The 20980-nt window shown below is 39.4% G+C and overlaps 1 protein-coding gene across 5 annotated transcripts in view; it reads right to left on the bottom strand.

Annotated features, from left to right (window-relative positions):
- The window catches only part of fam131bb (family with sequence similarity 131 member Bb), a 48300-nt gene extending 38970 nt beyond the window's left edge, over window positions 1–9330 (bottom strand). For 2 of the 5 annotated variants that reach the window (XM_084089533.1, XM_084089536.1), the window contains exon 1: window positions 9210–9322. In XM_084089533.1, coding sequence (XP_083945659.1) covers window positions 9210–9237 — 28 coding nt within the window. In that variant the 5' untranslated portion in view covers window positions 9238–9322. Of the gene's footprint in view, window positions 1–9209 lie in introns of all 5 variants that reach the window. The other 3 variants (XM_084089532.1, XM_084089535.1, XM_084089534.1) reach the window with 3 other exon arrangements.
- Window positions 9331–20980: the final 11650 nt, after the last annotated feature.

Below are 20980 nucleotides of genomic sequence, written 5' to 3'. Positions count from 1 at the left end.
CATCATTGTATTGCATCATATGTTTATGTACACTCTGACTAAGCATTTAAATATCATCTTACTATGACATATTATTGGAAGATAGGAAGTAACAAATGAATTTTTTTTGTAAATAGCTATATTTTTGAATAAAATTGAGCTTTGTTTTTCCTCACTATATTAGCCATAAAAGCCAGGTGTATCATATATTAAAACAAATATATATGATAATTCTGACTATTATTTCAAGTCAGACTTTACAGGGTTAATATAATATCCTGCTCTTTACGCATACATGCAAACCCAGTCAGGATTCATAACACTCCCCAAGGAACAATGCCACTCTTGCAGAGAGTTTTGTCCTGGGAATAAACCACACTCTGCATGTCAAGTATGACATTACTACATGACCAGTGACTTAAGCGCCATGGCCGAGTCACACAATTATTCACTTATTTACAATAGTGAACATTTTAATACAATGCATATTCTGAGTTTTGAATGTGTGCGTGTGTTATTTGCTTTATTATTTGCTGAGTCAGGCAGCTGGAGACACAGCAGCAAGGGGATCATTATGAAGCTCTCGCTGCAGACTCGTGCCAAAGCCCACGGCATGCTGCACTGAGTTCAGAAACTGCTGAGCGTACCTGCCAGATGCACAACAGCCCTCGCTCACTCAGCCCTGCTCATCCATACATTAAAGTCTCAGGTATCTAATGGTTCAAACGTATTGGTTCTGTGCAGGCTTTTGTTGTTTGAACTGATATAACATTAAACCAAAATTTGCACCATTTATTTTCTTAATGATATTGTGTGATTCATTGATCCATCTTCCTCTGAAATAACTTTCCTTTTCCACTGATGTCACTTGCACAGACTACTAGATAATGTTAAAAGGATAGTTCACCCCCCCAAAAATTTAATTTCTGACGTAATTTACTCACACTCATTGTTCTAAACTTGTATGACTTACAAGCAATCTTGTTTCTTCAAAATATCTTCTTTTTTGAAAGAAGATTCCAGGTTTGGAATGACCAGAAAGTATACGTACTGTAAATGATGACAGAATTTTCATTTTTGACTGAACTATCACTTTAACCAAAAGCCAAAGCACTGCTTTATCAAACCCACATTCTAACTCTGAATTGATTCTGAATCAGTTCCTCATAAATAAATAAAAACCTTTCTTGCTAAATACCCTGTTTCACTCCACATGTAAAATTGGTTGAATGGTTTCCTGAACCCAGACAGACCGATGTCTTGACGAAAAATGCTACCTATCAGATTGCACTACCAGCACAATACTTGTATTGTTTTAAGGGTAGGGTTAGGGTTTGGGGTAGGCTTGTACATTAATAAAGCCTCAAGCCACATCACACCACATGAATGTTATGCTGGTAGCACAGAACACCGGCACTAGTCCTTTCGCCACAGATCTGCGATGGAAAAGAGCACACATTTTTTTATTAATCATTTTGTGTACTGATTCCATTTATATTTAGTCTTTTCCTTCCAAATTGTTTGTTTTTAGTGTCAAGAAAACGGCTTTGTTGTCTACAACGTGGAATAACATCTATGAATGTCATTAAAGGACGCCATTTTCCACTAAATGAACTTTGAGTTGTAGGGTTACGTCACGACCAAAGGTTAGCGATTGGTTATGGCAGATCCAGAGTGGCTCTGGGCAGATCCAATAGTTTTAAACTTCAACAGAGTACCCGTCTTAAAGGAAGTTAACGCTTGTCAATGGAGAGTGGCCAGACTCTCTGTACAATTAAAATGTACGAGAGTCTGGTAGGACCAGGCTAGATCTAAATGGCTTTTGACTAAAATGTTTTGAGTAAAAGAGCGAGGAACAGAGGGAGGAATGTGGGTTTTTTTTTTTTAGCCTGATTCAGTTTTTTTTATAAAGCACCTTTCCAGTGTGATTCCAGCCTTAGGGCCTGACATCTGGGTCACAACTGAGGATATGCAAAATTATTTAGCGGATATCGGAGAAAGTTTAAGCAAAAACACTTATTTGATGTCAAAGAGCAAACCAGACTGTAATGGGTTGTGGCTGTAGTAATGAGAGCACGACGACGGAAATTCAAGAAACAGTCTTTAATAATAAACCCACAAAGGGAACACATAGAAGTAATTTAAACATCAGTAATATACGTAATATAAATAACAACCATATGATACAAAGACGACACATAATATTGAACAGAGGAGTATAAAGTCTTAAATACACAAGAAGGCTAATGAACGGAATTTCGAAACAGGTACATAAAATAATCAGCGTCTATAGAAACAAACAATGAAGAAGAACTCCTGGAAGGCGCATCCTCGTCTCAACAGAGAACGGAGGGGGTTTCAGTGGAGGACGTGGAGCTGGAGAAGGACGAAACCAAAGAGGGGATGGCAGAGGGAAATGCCACAGTGAAGATGATGGAGGAAGGAGCCAGGGAGGGTATGACAGAGGGAGGATGTCTGTGACCTAAAAGACAGCCAGGATGAAGACCCACAGCGGAGTCGAGGGAGGGAGGAGCCATGGTGGAGACTTGGCAGACAGAACCAGAGGGACGACAGACTGAGACGGAGCTGATGGAGGTGGAGACCCAGGCGGAGCCGAAGAGGTGATGAGACCAAGCGACACCGGAGAATCAAGAGCATCTAAATTGGAGCCAGGGTGCTAGAGGATGATCCGGAGCCGGAGGGACTGAGAACCAAAGCGGAGCCGGAGGGAAGACTGAGCCAAAGGGGTGGAGGGAGAGAAAGAAAGATGACTGACCAAGGCGGAGTCGGAGAGATGAGGTGGAGCTGTGAGCTGTGAGGACGACGGTCCCAGGTGGAGCTGAGGGAAAGAGGAGCCAAAGTGGAGCTGACTGGTAGACGGGCCGAGGTGGAGTGATGGACTCAGCAGCTGGAGGGGGAGCCTTGGGATCCCCTTGCCAAGGCAGAGCTGGAGACCGGAAGACGCGAGGCAGATCCACACAGCAGAGGGGGAGCTGAGGAACTGAATAGAGCCAGCGGAGTCGGGCCAAAGAACTGGCTGTCTTTGGTAGAGGAGCTGGGCAGGACCAGCAGAGAAACAGGAGACTTGGAGCTGGGCGAAGTCAGTGGCGACAGGAGACTATGGGGATATCCTCTTCCAAATCCTCAAAATAATTCCCAGATGCCAGATGCAACTTAGTGGCAGGAGTATGGGCGGGTCTCCGTCCCATGCCCTCGTACTCTACTAAAATGCCCTCTTCACAGGACGATGTTGCCGGCTCACACACCTGGTCAGACTCTCTGTGGGGCTCAGGCTCTGGGATGAAGATGGCCTCAGTATTCAGTTTCGGCGCTGTCTTTGTGGCGGGCTCAGTCTCCCAGTCTGCGGTGGGCTCAAGCTCATGGTCCGTGGTGGGCGTGGCTGAAGTCTGGGCTCTGGGTCTGGTGATGTTCTGCTCAGCGGGGCAAATGGTAAACGGAGATCCGTTGTTCACCAGCACCCACTCCACAAAAACAGCAAAATTCCCCAGAGGAAGGTGTGTCTTGGATCGCTCACTGAGGCTGTGAAGTAGAAGACTCAAAGCAAGCGATCTGGGTTGTGGGTGAGGCACGGCAAGTCTATGAAGTCCCTCATGTGGTCCTCGAGGTTACGCTGCTCCTGTTCTAGGCAGAGCAGGCGGACTTCTGGTAAGTCCATTTTAATTTTTGTTGTGGGCTTCCGTATATTCTGTAACGTGTTGTGGCTGTAGTAATGAGCGCACGATGATGGAGATTCAAGAAAAGTCTTTAATAATAAATCCACAAAAGGAACATGTTGAAGAACACCAGGAACAATATAAATAACTACTACGTAATACAAAGATGAAATGGACCAGAGGAAACTTAGGACCTAAATATATTAATGAACGAAATTCGAAACAGGTGCATAACATAATGAGTGTCCGTAGAAACAAACAATGAATAAGAACTGAGGCAAACAAAAATGGGGTAAGCCAAACTAAAATACAAAGAAACTAACGTAACCGTGACACAGACATACTGTCAAGTGATTTTAGGAATAACAATAAACTAGAGCCAGAGATGATGCAGAAACTAATGCAAAAAAGTAATTGAACAAGCTTTCAAAGTAATGAAAAGTTATTGCTCTCTGTTACAAGGATAATTGCATGTTTGAAATGCTGCTGTGCCATTAAATTATGAAATCAATAAGCACCCAGGACAACGTTTTTGTGTGATCACATATCTTATAAATGCATGAAACACTCATTTATTGGTACCATGATGAATAGTGATTGTTGCTTTTGAGCCTTTGTGGTGAGACTGTGATAATGGATGCAAAAAAAAAAGAAAATGCATTTCAAGGCAGCTCATTAGCCCACACATTTCTGCACCAAATCTGTTACTGCAACAAAACTGTGAAGCTTTATTTGCATTATCGTAGTACTAAGCTCTATGTGATTGTTTGTTTTGAATCATTTACTACATTGATCTCAGCAGGATCCAGGATGAGAGTGTGTCCAGTCTTTTATGGCGTCCACTGGCTTCATATCACAAGGTTTCACTTTACAAATCAATATTGGGCTACAGAGCTGGACAGAGAAAGTGGTAAACACCCAGAATCCTACACTGCACACACTGATACAGATGATGATGTCTCGTAGTATACTGTCTGCTTTACTCTACCCAATAATCGTGTATGAAGAGCCACACACTCTATCGACTCGTTACGATTTTACCCCGTTATTACTAAAGCACCTGTGTAAACACTCATGTAATTATCTTCTTAAAATTATACCCAATGCCTCTTTATGAAGATCTAATCCAGTACAATCTAAATTTATAATTAAATTCATAGTTTCCCAAAAAGAAAATGCTTCTACATCCACAATAACTCAAATACTGCATACAACTCAAATCACATTAGAGTTTTTACCACTCAAGGATGTTTACTAGGCTGTTTATTGTCAAGGTCCTGTCACTTTGATTGGTCTTGATTCTTAGTTTGGTGACAGGATCCCGACACTCATGCATTCTACTGTCTTGTCTCTGTTTGCGCATGCAGCTTTAAGTGGTTTTCGGGCAGTGCGCTCTCTCGTTCATGTGGTGTGTTGAGTCTTTGGAGAATGGTGTCTGGTGTCTGGATCCTGACACTGCTGTCTGGTTCGGTTTCGGTTCAGTGTCGGGATCTGGATACTCATGCTCAATTTTTTGTCTTTTGTTGTAAGCACATGGTTTGGGTGTTTGTTTCTGGTCTGGTCTTGTATGTTTTTGTAGAGCACCTCTTGAATGTTTATGTTGAGCACCAGAAGCTTCAGTTTTTTAAGACCACATTTCTAGGACCACAATTCCCTTTTTTTTTTGGTCAGGAAACCCCTTGGTCACATGACAACAAATAATTTTAGTATTTTGATGGTCCCTTTTGAACATTCTGTAGACTATAAGTCACTTTGCAACTACATGTCAACTAACTCTCATTAGAGTATTAGTAGACTGTTTGCTTAATATCTGCTAACTCTTTATTGTGATGCTCCTCCAACAGACAATCTATATAAGTAACTATAAGTCTACTAACACTCGACTAACACTCACAGTTAGTAGACATGTAGGTGCAACGTTACTTATAGTCAACAGAATGTGTTAAAAAGGACCATCAAAATAAAGTGAAAACATTTATTATTAGTTTTACATCAAATAACAAATCCCCCAGAGTTCCCCCACAAACCCCCAGGGTTTATGAGCCAATGTTGCTGTGTTAGGCTAGTTAATGTAAAGTTGTCTCAGCATATTAAAGGGAAATGCTGTCATCATTTACTCTTCCTCAAGTTGTTCCAAACCTGTATGACTTTCTTTGTTCTGCTGAACACAAAAGAATTGATGAGAATTGGAAAGAATATTTTGAAGAAAGTCGGTAACCAAACGACTGATGGACCCCATTGACTTCCATAGTAGGAAAAAAAATACTATGGAAGTCAAGGGGGACCAGCAACTGTTTAATTATCAACCTTCTTTAAAATATCTTTTTTTTGTGTTCAGCAGAAGAAAGAAAGTCATACAGGTTTGGAACAACTTGAGGAAGAGTAAATGATGACAGCATTTTCATTTTTGGGTGAACTATCCTTTTAAGCTGGGACAAGATTAAGTATTTTAACATTTTAAAATTACATACTTCACCTTTAACTGACATGCACACATTTACTTCAGTCTACTTTAAAACCACAAAATGTTTTAGGTGTTTTAGGTATTTAGCACAAATACAACTGAAAAATATACATTGATATATATATATATATATATTACATACTTTATTACAGTTCATCTGAGTTGTTTTACGGATACAAAGATTACCAGTTTATTAAGCCCCCACTGAAAAGGCATAAGGTAGATATTTTACTGTTAGTTGTAACGAGTGTTTTTGTGTAATTCTCTGTGTATGTTGATGATAATTAAAGGGAGAAATGGATAAGACTTTAATGCACACTACTTGTACTGTTTTATTCAGCTCTTAACTTTGATTTTCTGGAGTGAAAACCAGATGCTTCATCTTTTGTGTGATCATACTTCATAAAACTCATTAGTAAAGTTTTGGCCATCATTCGGACGGAATGGCATGCATTTACGGACAACAAGCTTGTCGTGGATAAAAGCAAGGTGACAACATAAGTTATTACCGTAATTAAACTAAACTATACATATTCTATCTCCATGCAGCATAATTCTCTGGCTCTGTAGGCATTATTGTCCAACTCTGGTTCGAACTGAACACCGCTGAAATTTTAGTTTGCTTGTAGCATGAGCTCTTGAAGCCCCACCCTCTTCTTGAAAGGGGGCAGGGAGCAGCAACTCATTTGCATTTAAAGGGACACACACACAAAAAAACGCTGTTTTTTGCTCATCCTCAAAAAGTGGCAATTTTAACATGCTATAAAAATGATCTGTGGGGTATTTTGAGCTAAAACTTCACATACACACTCAGAGGACATCAGAGACTTATTTAGCATCTTGTAAAAAGGGGCATTATAGGTGCATTATATTCATTTATGTTATGATAACAGATGTGTTGTTAGATTATCTATGATTTTTAGTCAAATGTAATGGAGAAGCCTCTCTTGCTACCGTAGACCCATTTATGTTTGTGGATAAAGCACTTTTATGTAACGGTACAAAACCATATATTCAGATGAGGTTCACAGTATGTCATGAATAGTTTGACTGAACAGATTCCGGCTCTTGATTATGTACCTCAACACAGAATCTGTACCGTTCCCGCACAGCGTGTTGACCTCCATTTTAGTGCTGCGCTGTGTTATAAACACTATTTATCAAACCCTCCCTCCTCTCTTCAGTTCCTCCCCCTGACTCCCTCTCGCTCCCTCTTTCCTTCTCTCAGTGTGGATGTGAGGCAGGTGGCCCAGCAAGAGAAGTTTGACACAGTTTCTGCATCTGAGATTTAATGTACTGTAGTGCTGATGTTGAACGTGTGCATGTTCTGGGACAAAGTCAGTTTGTTCTGCACCACTTCCCATGATACATCTGACACTATAACTGTGTCATAAAGTGTCTAAAGCAGTGTTTCCCAACTATAGCTCCACCAATGAGGCTTAAGTATCCCTTCATCAAAACCTAATAAGAAATATGTTACATTTAAATCATATTATATGGATATCTTTAATCATGATCAATTAATAAATTATAATATTATTAATATGATACAATATTCTAAAATATCATATATAATATTAATATTCAGTTTATTCATAAACAATAAAGTTATGAGTATCCTCTTGCTTGTACATATCCCCATATTAATAGGAACCGAAAAAAAATATTAATAATTAATCAAAAAAATTATATAACAAATAATAATCAATTAATAAATAAAATAAACAATCATTAAATACAATTATTATATATTTATTTATATTTATAATAATATTTGTTACTTTGGACAAATTTAGGAATGATTAAGCTGTCTATATTGCTTGCTCTCATCAATAAGTCTGACCAGGTAAAAGTATTAGTAAAAACTTAGTAAATAACAAGAATTAAAGTTGAGGTCATAAGCATATATTAGATTATAATTTTTGGACAGCAAAAAAAAAGAATGGTTGCTGTTGAAAAACTTTCTATCAACAATAGACAATAGACAATAGAATATAACAATAGAATCTGATGCCACAAACCTTTTAAGGAAAAGCACCAAATCAATGCTGTGATCTGGTTTAAAAGCATATTTATTGCAGGCTGTAGAAAATACTAAGTGGAAAATAAATGATTCTATAAATGTCAAGCCTACATTTATCACCCATTCTCCTCAGGAATGCCTTAACGCGATTTAAAGTGTATTTAAAGGCTTAGTTCACACAAAAAATGTAAATTCTGTCATCATTTACTCACCATCACGTTGTTCAAAACCTGTATGACTTTCTTACTTCTGCAGAACACAAAAGAAGATATTTTGAAGCCAAACAGTTTTGGTTACGTAGACTTCCATTGAATGGACAATGGACAAGTATTTAAGATATTTCTCAAAATACCTTCTTTTATGTTATGGAACGACATAAGGGTTAATAAATGATGACAGAATTTTTATTTCTTTGTAAACTATCCCTTTAATGTACCACCGGTCCAGCTAGGACTGATCTCGTCAAGTGTGTTTCGGATTCAGGATGGTCCTAACCTGATTCCCTCTTCTCCCTCACACATTTCTCTCAGTTCTCCTGCATGTATCACCCCTCCCTCCATCCCTCTCTCCATCTCCCTCTCACTGCAATGAAATTCAGCATGTTTCCCATCTCTCCCTCTCACTTTCAATCTGATTTCAATGTGCAACACGATACTATGAGAGCATCTCCAACAATAGAAATTTTCACTCTCTTTAATCGGCGTAAACAAGCTCTAACACTGCATTTCATCGCTCCATCATCTCTGCCTCCCACACACAGAGACCTTGCAGTAGCATAAATCAAAAGATGAGGGTTGGAATCCACACACACACACACACACACACACACACACACACAAAAACACACATGCAAGCCGCCACACGCCAGCGAACGCACAATGTGACAGCTCGGATGTTTAACGTTACCCTCCACCAGCCAAATTCGTTTCACACATCTCAAACGTGGAGCGAAAATCGCCAGCCACACACCAGCAAACCCCCTTCCCGGCACGATAATTACCCCTCACACTTAGTACCCCCCATTCATGTGCACCGAGTCAGAAAGTAGAAGAAAAGAAGAGGGTCTTACTGAGGGTTCGGGAGCCGATACATCCCATGGTTTATTCACAAAGGCCCTGGATACAAGCAAGGAAGTGCTAGCCTTTCACCATACATTCTCTCCTCCTCTCTCTCCTTTCTCTTTTCTGACTGCTGATTCTCTCCACTCATGCTGCTCCCTCCCTCCCCCTCTCTCTCTCTCTCTCTTTCCCTCTCCCTCTTACGCTCCCCCTCTCTCCCTCTCTCTGTGCAGTTTTACCTGTTCGCATGCAAGTCAATGTGTCCGAAATATCACTTATTATGACACCGATGTAGTTATAATCACAGATTATGGGTATCAATCATTTTATGAAATTAATTAGGTATGAAAAAAGTGTAAATATTTGATTTAGGTGTATTTGAACACTGAAAAGAAAATGCTATTAAATTTCACAAAGAATTACAAAGAATCATTGAATTAAACATTGAAGTAGAAAGAAAATGCTAATTAGCCCCGCCTCCACTCACTCACACCAGCTCAGTGATCCACTCCTTGATGATCGCACGTCGACGTGATTGGTTACGAGGTAGTTTGTGACGTCGGAAACACTGCAAAATATTATTTCCAACTGCGTTTTTGAGACTGCCTTTGGCTCACTGCAGTTCTAAGGAGAAAATACTCAGCAATGGAGTTGACTTATAAATTTACACATGGTTTGTCTTAAAGCATATTAAAAACACCACATAGACATATTAAAAACTTGATTTTCACCACGGGGGCTTTAATATAACCTCACAGAGAACTGGAAAGTGAAGAAAGTATAGTTTTTTTGTATGTGTACTATATGCGTGTGTCGCACAGGTTTCCACTGCCGCAACTGTGCACTCCTTCGTGGCTTGGATTGTCACGGCATATTACTAGAGCTCTCACAATGCAGTACAGATGTCTCTCTCTCTCTCTCTCTTTCACTGCCCTGACCACTGAACCAAACTCGCACAAACACTCATTACCGCAATACTGGAAAATCATGGGATCTCGCCACAGGATATTCCTGTGAGGCTCTCAAAACTTGAAAGCTCTCTCTCTCCTGTCATTCTGTTCATTCTGGTCCCTCCCTCTGTCTTGGTGGCAAAAACACACACAGGAGGAGTGGCTTTGTTATCTGGAAATCACTGACGCCCACTCGCTCTTTCTTTCACTGTGCTTTTTCCTAACCTTCTTTCCATCCTGACCTGCATATTTGCTTAATTACCATGAAGTGATATCTTTATCTTTGCCTCTCTCTTTTACTCATGTATAATACATGCACTGGGCTGTTTCTATATGTATTTGTCTAAAGCTCAGTGATGCAGACAGGGTATAAAAGAGGGAGGGTCAATCCGTTTTTCCTTGAGTTCAGCCAGGGAGAGATGGAGGGATTGAGGATTTCAAACAGAACTGTTTAATGATGAGATGAGTAAATTAGTATTTAGAGAGAGAGCGAGAAAGAGAAAGAGAGATGGAGGGAGGGGGATGGTTAATTCTGTATGTACACAAAAAGACGGCTAGACGCAGCAGTCCAGCTGTAATCTACCCAATCCTGGAGTCTTACTGTGCCCTGGCTATTTATAGTCTCATACTGTGTGTGTGTGTGTTCTAATGTGATGCAGTATGGCTTTGTAAATCGGCATGCCCTATTGTATGAGACAATGAATTTGTCCTGATCGAATTAATTAGAATTTTCTATTTGATCTGTAGGCAATAATATATGTTAATTGCTAGACTGCGAAAGGATCTCTTCAACCCCTCTCTCTCTCTCTCTCTCTCTCTCTCTCTCTCTCTCTGTGTGTGTGTCAGATGTTACCTACATTGTGAGGACCAAATGCCCCCTTAAAAAATAAGAAAACAAATTTATAAACATATCTAAACAAATATCTCAAATGTAAAATAATTTCTTAATGAAAATCTAGGGAAAATGTACAGTAGCTTCAAATCGTTAACGTTAGCAATGAACTAACAATGAACACATTGTTAATCTAAGTAAATGTTAATTAATAAATATTATAAAACAATATTAACTAGATAATGATAAATGTAATCAATAAATATTAAAATTGTAATATTGTAAAGTGATTACATTTTTTTTAAATAGATAACCAAGTCAATGGGGAGTCCATACCTTGACAGAACAACAAACATGTGTGTTTCACATGTAGTGCATGTTCGCTTGATACTGTGAATGACACTCATAAAACGGAAATGTTCACACACAGATTTACGACCTTCTCCACACAGGTCTAGGAGAGTACACACTGACCTTGAAGGCCTCAACCTAGTAAACAAATCCCTACATTGTGGGATCTAGCCACGGTCCCCATAATGTATGAGGGTTTCTGCAAGCATTAGGTTGGGGGTAGAGAATAGCTCAGTAAAACATGAAACGTCCACAATATGACAAACGTGTGTGCTTTGCATATCTGCTTAGAATATGTAATACCATGTTTGTATCAGCATTAAAGAATCATGGTGACAGACATACAGCAGGTGAAATGGATTTCAAATCCAGTATGCTTTTTCTCACTCTCTCACATATAGACAAACACACATTCTCTCTTTAATTTTTTCCTGCCATTTTGTCATCTGCTAGTGTTCTTTCCAAATTTCCTAATGCCCCTCATACAGTACAAACATACAAAATGTCAACTCCCTAACACACATCTCTCAGTGTGCTTTTATTAATTTCTGTTCTCTGTCAGAGTACAGAAAAAGGAATTACCTCAGGGCAGAGAGCGGGAGACCCACACTGTGTGTAATCTTGATATTGCTACAGCCAAATCACCCTGTAGCACAAGACTGGTTGCCCACTGAAGCTAAGCAGGGTTGAGCCTGGTCAGTACCTGGGAAAACCAGGTTGCTGCTGGAAGAGGTGTTAGTAAGGCCAGCAGGGGGTGCTCACCCGGTGGTCAGTGTGCCCCAGTATAGTGCCCCTAATGCCCCACTATACCCTAATGCCCCAGTATAGCGATGGGACCATTATACCGTAACAAGCACCGTTATCCGGATGAGACGTTAAAACGAGGTCCTTTCTCTCTATGGTCATTAAAAAATCCAATTGTACTTCTCGTAAAGAGTAGGCAAAATCCATTGGCCCTTATCAAACATGGCCTCCAAATAATCCCCATCCGCTAAATTGGCTCTATCACCCTCTCGCTCTTCTCCACCTATGGAGCGTGTGTGGTGACTGGTGAGCGACTTTTTTGGCAAGCAATTTTGCATTTAAAAGCCCTGACGTTTAGGCTAAAACAAGGCAATATTTGGGACACACATAGAACATGTCAAAGAAATTAAACCAAACACCTTGTTATCACTGTTGACTTTGATTACATGATGAAATAGCAAGTTATTTAGGCAAAAACGACATGCAACCAAATTCAAGGCTATTTTGGCTAAAAGTGGGTTACTCATAGCCGGACTATATCAGGTATATAGTAAATCTAGATGGTGAAATGACGGCTATAACCCAGGTTCAAAATTGATGTACTCACATTATATATAGTCTCATCATATTGTACCTCACATCTCGTCTTTATAGACTGGCACCAACAAGAAAAGTAATTGACAAAATGTAATTCAAATTATCCTTTTTTGATAATCTTACAGTCAACCTTTAAAGTTGCGATGTAACGGAAGTAGCAACAGATAATTTCTTCCATATTACAAAATACCAAGTGAAACATCAAAAAAAAAAAAAAAAAATGTAGGGCAGTTTCAATTCATCGGTTGTTGATTGGATGGAGGCACATCTTAATACGAGCTTGCAGCTGATTTATAGGCAGGGTTTATTGTGGACTAAATGAAGTCCGGCATATACGTAACCAGAGAGAGGTCTGTTGTTTCACGGGGAATATAGAGTTATTGAGCTAAACAAATGAAGAATATACATGGATGAATAATTCACATTAAGATCATGCAACCTATAACATGCACAAAATAGGTTGAGGTGAATTTTCATTTCATGCCAATTTTAATAATCCCATTTACATTTATTATTCAGTCACAACTGAAAAATAGAGCCAGGATGATACTCTCACATTGCAGCGTTCACTGTGTTCAGTTCACGACATTCATAAGCCCAAGACTGAGAACAAACTGCATGGTTAAGTATTCCAAGCACTTGAATATGACAAGCAATTTTATAACAAACTGAATGTCCCTTAATTAGGCTAGGATGTGGAATACACAACGGGGTGGTCATTACCTCAGTGTTGCTGCCCTGTGAATGATCTTTCTGTGAACTCTGCTGTTCTTGGGTCTTCACACAAATGTGGTTGGATAATGAGACTGAGATAATTAGGTCCACCTGTCATCTCTCTCGCATGTACACACACTTTTGCAGGTAATAATGTAGGACTCTGAACTCTATAACCTCAATTTTCTTTCTCACGCACATGTGCAATGTGCATACTCAAAAGCACATGGAAAAGGTTCTCTGTATCAATACACATTTGTTATTTTGTTTGTCCTTTTGAAGGCTCTCTCCGACAGTGCTTATTCAATTCTACTTTGAAATTGAGCAAAGGAGGAGGCTGGTTTGATACATAGGCAACTAAAGGGCACTGATTTATATCTTTAACGGTGGGCTTACTGATTCTCGCACACAAGCACACAGCTGTGGATAGCATACCTTCTGAAGCACGAGGTGTGTGCTAGATTTAGACAGCTGTGATTAGCATGAGGTATATGTCGTTTATCACACTCATGCAAACATACTTAAGAACATGCACGCAAAGCAAATCCCCATACATGGATTAATCTAAAGGTAAAATCTTGTGTTTGAAACAGGATTTAGATAAATTCAGGACCCAACTAGCACATGTACCCTACAGATGAAGTTTGACTCATTATTTGACCTAATCGTGAGGACATATACAAAAGTAGTCTTTTTGAAACCTCTTTTAAATTGGTCTCTGTGTCACTAACTTGGAATGCACAAGAGCTCCCATCCCTCCTCTATAATTTAGATGTTCCCTCTCTCAGGTTAACCTACATTCCCTTCCATCTTGTCTAGTCTTCTGTCTATCTGTTCATCATCATCTCCTCTTCCATGTATCTGTCCGAATACTTCATGTAAGACTTGTCAACTGTCCATCAAACGTTTCCTGTAGTGTTTCTGTTTCAACTAAACACCAACCATCCCTAAGGCAAACCCATGTTTACGCCTTTCTTTTCTGTTTCTTCCTGTCTAGTGAAAAAACTGAACTTTAGGCAGAGACTATGTGCTGGCATCTGGTGGAGAGTGATTGTAATACAACCATGTTTAACTAAGATCTAAAGCAGGAATAGGTCAACTCAAGGAGGTCTATTATACCACAGAGAGCTATCCATATCTGTTATCCGTCAGCTGAATCTTAATGCCATGTGACTAATGACACTGACTGGAACTAAAATAAACATCTGAAAGAAAACATCCTGATGGCTGGTAGCAACACAAGAACACACAATCTCAAGCTCTAATTGTCTAATACAACAATTATATTGTAAATAAATATTTGCAATTTACAAGTTGCATTCAACATGCAAAAAAAAAAAAAAAAAAACACATGCTAACATAAGGCTATACACATCTAACGTTACTTTTGATTGCTTGTCAATCGAGAAACCAGCTTTTTGCTGTGAGAATGGTGTCGTTACGTTATACCAGGCTAATATACATTTGAATATTGCTAACATCTATATATATTTATAAAACGGCTAGTTCCAGTCCTTGATTCTGATTAGTCAATAGCTGTGGTTTATTCACGATAACCTTCACCCAAGGTTCTATGTACTTGTGTATAGACAACACCCCTAGCAACCACTCTTAGCAACATAAACACATTCTCATTAATATTGTTCATTGAAGCTTATAACGTTAGAGTAATATAAGTTCGAGTAAGCGAGTGTACCTGCATTTACAGTAACGTTAGATGTAAGTTAGCATTTTCCTTCAGGTCAGTCCAATATTCGTGATAAAAATCCGTTTGAATGTCCGCAGCGATATCCGGTCCTTTTAACAGTTAACGTTAAGTTACTTAAGGGGTTTTCCCGTGCTCTGACACGACAGTCGTTTGTCTCCGTGTTCACAAGTTTCAGACCTTTCATTATAAAGGTCTTGACTACTGACAGACTCACTCATTAAGACAGTCTTTGTCGCCATCTAATGGCGAAATAATAACTTCTGTTGCTGTTCACAGTCAGGGTGGGACTATTTTCTCCAGCGGAAGGAAAGCTTTTAGTGATTTTACTTCTTGAAAGTTGCATTGATACATATTTTTTTGGCTTTAATATTTGTATTGTGTGGTAACCGTTTTATAAAAGCAATAAGGTACTCGAGGCTAGTGCTGTATCGTGAGGCTAGTAACGTTACTCCGCTTCACGCCGCGCCTAACAACGCCCTTCAGCCGTGACTTATTCACGATAACGTTACAGCACAGCCTCGAGTACCTTATTGCTAACATATAGTAGCCTACAATCAACATATTTAGTTGAACCTGGAAATGTAGTCCAAACCCTATCCCTAATCCTAACCCTTCTCATAAGTTATAGCATCAGAGGGAAATGATACTGTATGTGAATAACACTGATGTGGAAGCACCTAACCCTGGTTTTAAGTCTAAACTTGACCTAAACTGTAAACTTGTCCCTCAAATCTGATTGGAAGATTGGAATGTTGTTCCAGGATCAACAAAGATAAGATCCAGGAACATGTTGTAGGCTACTTGGTGAAATGAAAAACTTTTGACAGAAAAAATAAAATACCACAGTAAAAAAAAACAGGTAATTGGTTACCTTACCATATACAAAAGGAAAAACTGTAAATGGTTTAACATTCTACACTCTTAAGAAAACGTTATAAAGAACCTATAGGTTCCAATCATGGGATCAATTTATGGATTGAGATTTAAATAATTAATGTAGCTTCAATAAATGTTTCATTTTAATTACATTTTATGAATTAAGCAGCTCGTAAACATTTTATTATAAGTAATAATATATAGTAAATAACCTATTAAACATGAAAGTATTATTTAATCATTTAAGACATGTATCCTTATATAGAACCTTTATGGCATAAAGTGTTCTTTAAAATTGATTCAACAACCATATTTGCACACCAGAGTGTAGGTAATTTTACTATAAAATACTGTCAAATGTATGGGTTTTGCAAGTAAAAACTATGAATAACCATATAATTTATGGTGAAAAACAGTAAAAGGTCCCTGTGTGACATCACATCACATTATGATTATAATTGTGTTTCTTCTCATGTCTGTTATTCGGTTTGTTTTTTTGCATTATTTTAGTGTCTGTGTTACCCTGATGGTGTTTTGTTTGGTGTATGACTATGTGTTTTATGGACAGGCAACATGAACATTTGTGGTATTTTATTTTGCTACCTTTATTATGGTTATTAGTACACTTTATTGTAAAAATCAGATTTGAGTAGTTCAAGTAGACTTGAAAATAACATTACCTCATACGGCTATACAGGCACAAATTTCCAGTTAATTTAACATGATGTTTTTACAGTGCATGTTAGAAAAGTAATAGCATGTCACTCCTCATAAAGCTGCAGGATTTCAGTTATAATTTATGTTCATAAGTGTGGGACAGGTTATGCAGTTTAATGATTAGGGGATTGGAATTCCCCTTACTGTGAACAATAGTAACAATGAAGCTTGCAGTGGCATGCAAAACTGAAGTGTAAGTTTTGGATATGTGAAGCAAGTTTCCATCTACTTTCTATAAGTGATGGGAATTGTAAGTGTATGTGTTTGTTGTATACAGTAGATTGTGTGATTATGCACATTTCAATGAAAGAACACACACACAAAAAAACAGTTTTTCTCTGTCTCAGTCTCTCTGCCTAAAAGAAAAGGCGGTACAATGAGGCCAAAGAGTAATATGACTCTTCTGTTTCCAGTAAATTAGGCTGAGTATGTCACCGAATGTGCATGCTAAAGTTTTGCCGTACAGTACACGCACACTGTGACTCATACAGAAGGGAGGGAGAGAGGGATTGTTCCATGCCAAGTCTTGGCTAAACTCCAGGCACCACTTTGATGCCAGAGGGTCTCCTTCTGTGCAAACTCACCTTCACACTGAGGGATCTGAAGGCTTGCAGAAAGCAGCCAGCGCGTTTACCTCTCCCAACCTCATAATCTACAGACATTACACATGTTGTCTTTGTTTTTTTAAAGACTCACTGTTTTCTAAAATGGCTTAAACTGTTATTTTACAGTCATACCTCCATAACCAAGCAACCAAACCGGATGTTGACTGGGATTTGGATCTGTGTTGAAGTATCAAAACAAGTACTGTGTTTAATGACCGCTTTTTCCATAGTAACAAAATCCTGTTGTTGTTTTGGAGCGCTGATTTTCAATGACGGCCATATGTTCCCCTGATAGTTCCTTTGGCGTCTAAGCTAAAGAGAGCCTGCGATGGAGAGCTGTGCAGTCAGAATGAACATCCGATATTTTCCAGGCCAATGTGTGAAAAAAGAAAAAAACACAATGCACCTGAATCATTAATAGGCCTCAGGAGGATATAGAGTGTTAGAGAGAAAGAGATTGAACGAGAGAGTGAGAGAGAGATTAAAATAAAGATGTGCAGGATGGGTGGAATTGCCTTCCTGAAGAGTGGTGAAAGAACAGCCACATCTTTACATGAGCGGTATTCTCTATGACGAAACTTGAGTATGCTAAACAAATTCCTGTTAAAATGTTCAGTATTGCTAGTCAACAGCATATGTTTTGTTTTGGAAGGGATGCTGGTGTTCCTACCAGTCTTTTAACTAGCTTAACCAGCTTCAGCAGAAATCATTTTCTAATTGGCTAAACTTCTTTTCTTTGCCGTAAAATAAACGGTTAAAGTCCTGACAGAAAAATTACCAGTTTTCAATTTTTCTACTGATCTTCTTACAGTCCTGTTTTCAGACACTTAAATTCTAATTAAATAAAAATGTTTAATGGTTTAAATTTATATTAAAATAATGAAAGAAATATGGTGTACTGCCATAAGTATTTCTGTAAACTGAAATATACTTTAATGTAATTTTATTGAAACATTCCTGTTTCAAGTATTCCTGTTTCAAGTATTTCCATACTTTCGCGCAGACATCACACGTCATCAGCACGTTGCACGCTACGCAGAGTTAGACAGACATCAGTCACAGAGCACCGCAAACGAAACAGCAGCCGCCTTTACACTTCCTCCTGAACCAAACAACGATCTAATGTTGCGTTCACGCAATAACTACCGTAATTTGGAAGAGATGGAAACTCTTAACGTTATACTCAGAGAGGTTTGTGACTTGAATTTATGTTTCAATGCAACACTATCAACACCGAAAAAAATCTGCAGCAGGCATGTGGTACAGATCAGTGCTCTTTAAGTTGCTTATGTTCAGTGTCACGGGTTGATGTAATGGTTGAAGTGAGGACTGAAGGATGCAGAGTAGTGATGTTACATATGACAAGCTTCAAAGTGCGTATTGAGTACGCAGCAATTTCTCATGAAGCTCCATGTCTGAGCGCGTATTGTTTTCAGAGAAACAAGTGATCAACGAAAAACGAAGCCTCACTTTCTTTCCAGTCACGTGAATGCTGCACTTTGCGTGTCTGAATGTTTTGTTTGAACCCAGACCACTAGTCTACTGTTTTTGGAAGTTTAAGTCCATTTACTAACATTTTATTTTTATTTTTTTATAAGCCTATAGCCTACATGATCATATATTCTGCCATATAAACAGCATAGAAACAACAATTTACTTGCATCAAGCAACAATGTTGGTATTTAGGCTATATAATTAGTATTAATACAATTGTTACATTTAATTTATTGCCACACTTTAATATGTGAATTATATTATCAGAAAACTGAACATTTAGCATTGTCAAGGTTTTATTCGTGCTTAAGATAAAACAACGGTGCTATGCACTCGGGTTTATGGCTGCTATAAATTTGACCTGCCACAAGATGGCGCTGTTTTCGACACTCTTGATGCTTCGAATCATTTGCCGGTGTTGTGCAGAATTTCAACCCCCTCCAAATTATTACCCCCCTAGTATTGGTCAGGCGGTCAGGGTTTCATATTATTTTAAGGTACCCCCGGGCGCCGCCATTGGCTAGCGGACCATCACCTGCTGTTAGCATCCCATTGACTCCCATTCATTTTGGCGTCACTTTGACAGCGAATAACTTTACATCTGAGGCGTTTAAAGACTCCATTTGTCCATTATTTATTTCTAAAGAAACACGAAAATGTATAAAAGGCTCCATTACCTTGTATCTTACGTTATGGCCCCGTAGATGCAGTTTTTGTAAAAAATAGGCTAACGATTGCGTCATACCCACGTGACTCTCAGTCGCACAGTAGAGAATTACCGTATGGACAGGAGGAGAAGCTCGCGCGCAATCGGGGGGACGTGGAGGCAAAATGACAAAGTAATTAATCAGAATACTTAGCAAAAGTTGCTCCTGCTCCAAGATCATGGACACCTCCTACTCACGCTCTCCGTCTCTGCAAGTTTCGGAAGGGAATGATTCAGATTTCTCGTGCCACAGCTACTAGAAGACAGACGGGTTGCTCACGTCACATCTACGTCGTCAAGCTCAGTTTGAGTCTGCGCAGTACGCTCGACCATCAGGAAGTAAGAACTTCTATTTGGCTTCACTTGTCTGCGTTGAATCCAATGGGGTCGCTGTGTCCAGTTTATATACTGTCTATGGTATTGGTAGGTTTATGATTAGTTGTGGGGGAGGGGTTAGGATTAGGGGTGGGGTTAGGATTAGGCAATCAGGTACTGACTTAAACAAGGGCGGTAATAATTTAGCAGGGGGTCAAAATTCGGCACAACACCGGAAAAATCAGGGGAAAGCCTCAGTGCTTCATTTTCCCATCCCTAATGCAGAGGAATATGGGCTTTATTAATATAAAGTAAAACGAAACACAAACAGAAACTACCCTGTGGGGGAAAACACTACATGCTAGACTTGACTAGGTAGGCAGGCTCACAGCATGACTGACCAGGCAAGAAACATCCACGACAGGACTCATCAGACAGGCAGGGTAACAACAGCATGCAACGATGTGCAACAACAATCTGGCCCAGGACAGAAAACACAAGGGGAATAAATAGGACAGCAAACAAGCCAGGTAATGAGGGAGGACAGGTGGGGAAATTGAACAGATAACAAGGTGGGCGGGTCAGACAATAGACAGGAGAGCATGGAAGCATAAAAAGACAAGCCATGTGCTCACATCAAATATGAATCACACACAAGCACATGACCAGCGATAACCAATCGTTATGAGCTTACATAGAACAAGACACGAACACGCAGCTAATAACTAATAACTTAAATAACTCATAAGCCGCGTCTTCACACAGAACAAGATAACATGCACGCAACCAGTGAGAAACACTAGCTGCATGACGCAGCACAAGACAGAAACACAACAGAAAAGCGCACGGCCGTGGAAACACGCACCCCGTGCAGAGCAGAACACAACAAGACACAGACAAAGACTGGAGAGTGTCTGGGAGAACACGGGACTGTCAGGGCTCTGTCACAAAACCAAGAAACACACTAGACCGAGGTGACAGAACCCTGACCGTTCCGTATGATCAGAGCCGCCGCAAGGGCTGTGCGAAGTGTGCGACCACACAGGGCCTCGCGCTTTACGGGGCCTTGCGAAATTTGACGAAGGTCTCATGAAATGACCGACTATTCAAAATATATATTTTTTAAATATGCACACATTCACTCAAATCATATGCTTAAAATGCAGAAAACGG

The sequence above is a fragment of the Abramis brama genome (genome assembly GCF_963993115.1).
Source record: "Abramis brama genome assembly, chromosome: 17".
NCBI lineage: Eukaryota > Metazoa > Chordata > Actinopteri > Cypriniformes > Leuciscidae > Abramis > Abramis brama.
Note: the sequence above shows the minus strand (reverse complement) of the source record. Positions and strands in the feature narration are given on the sequence as shown.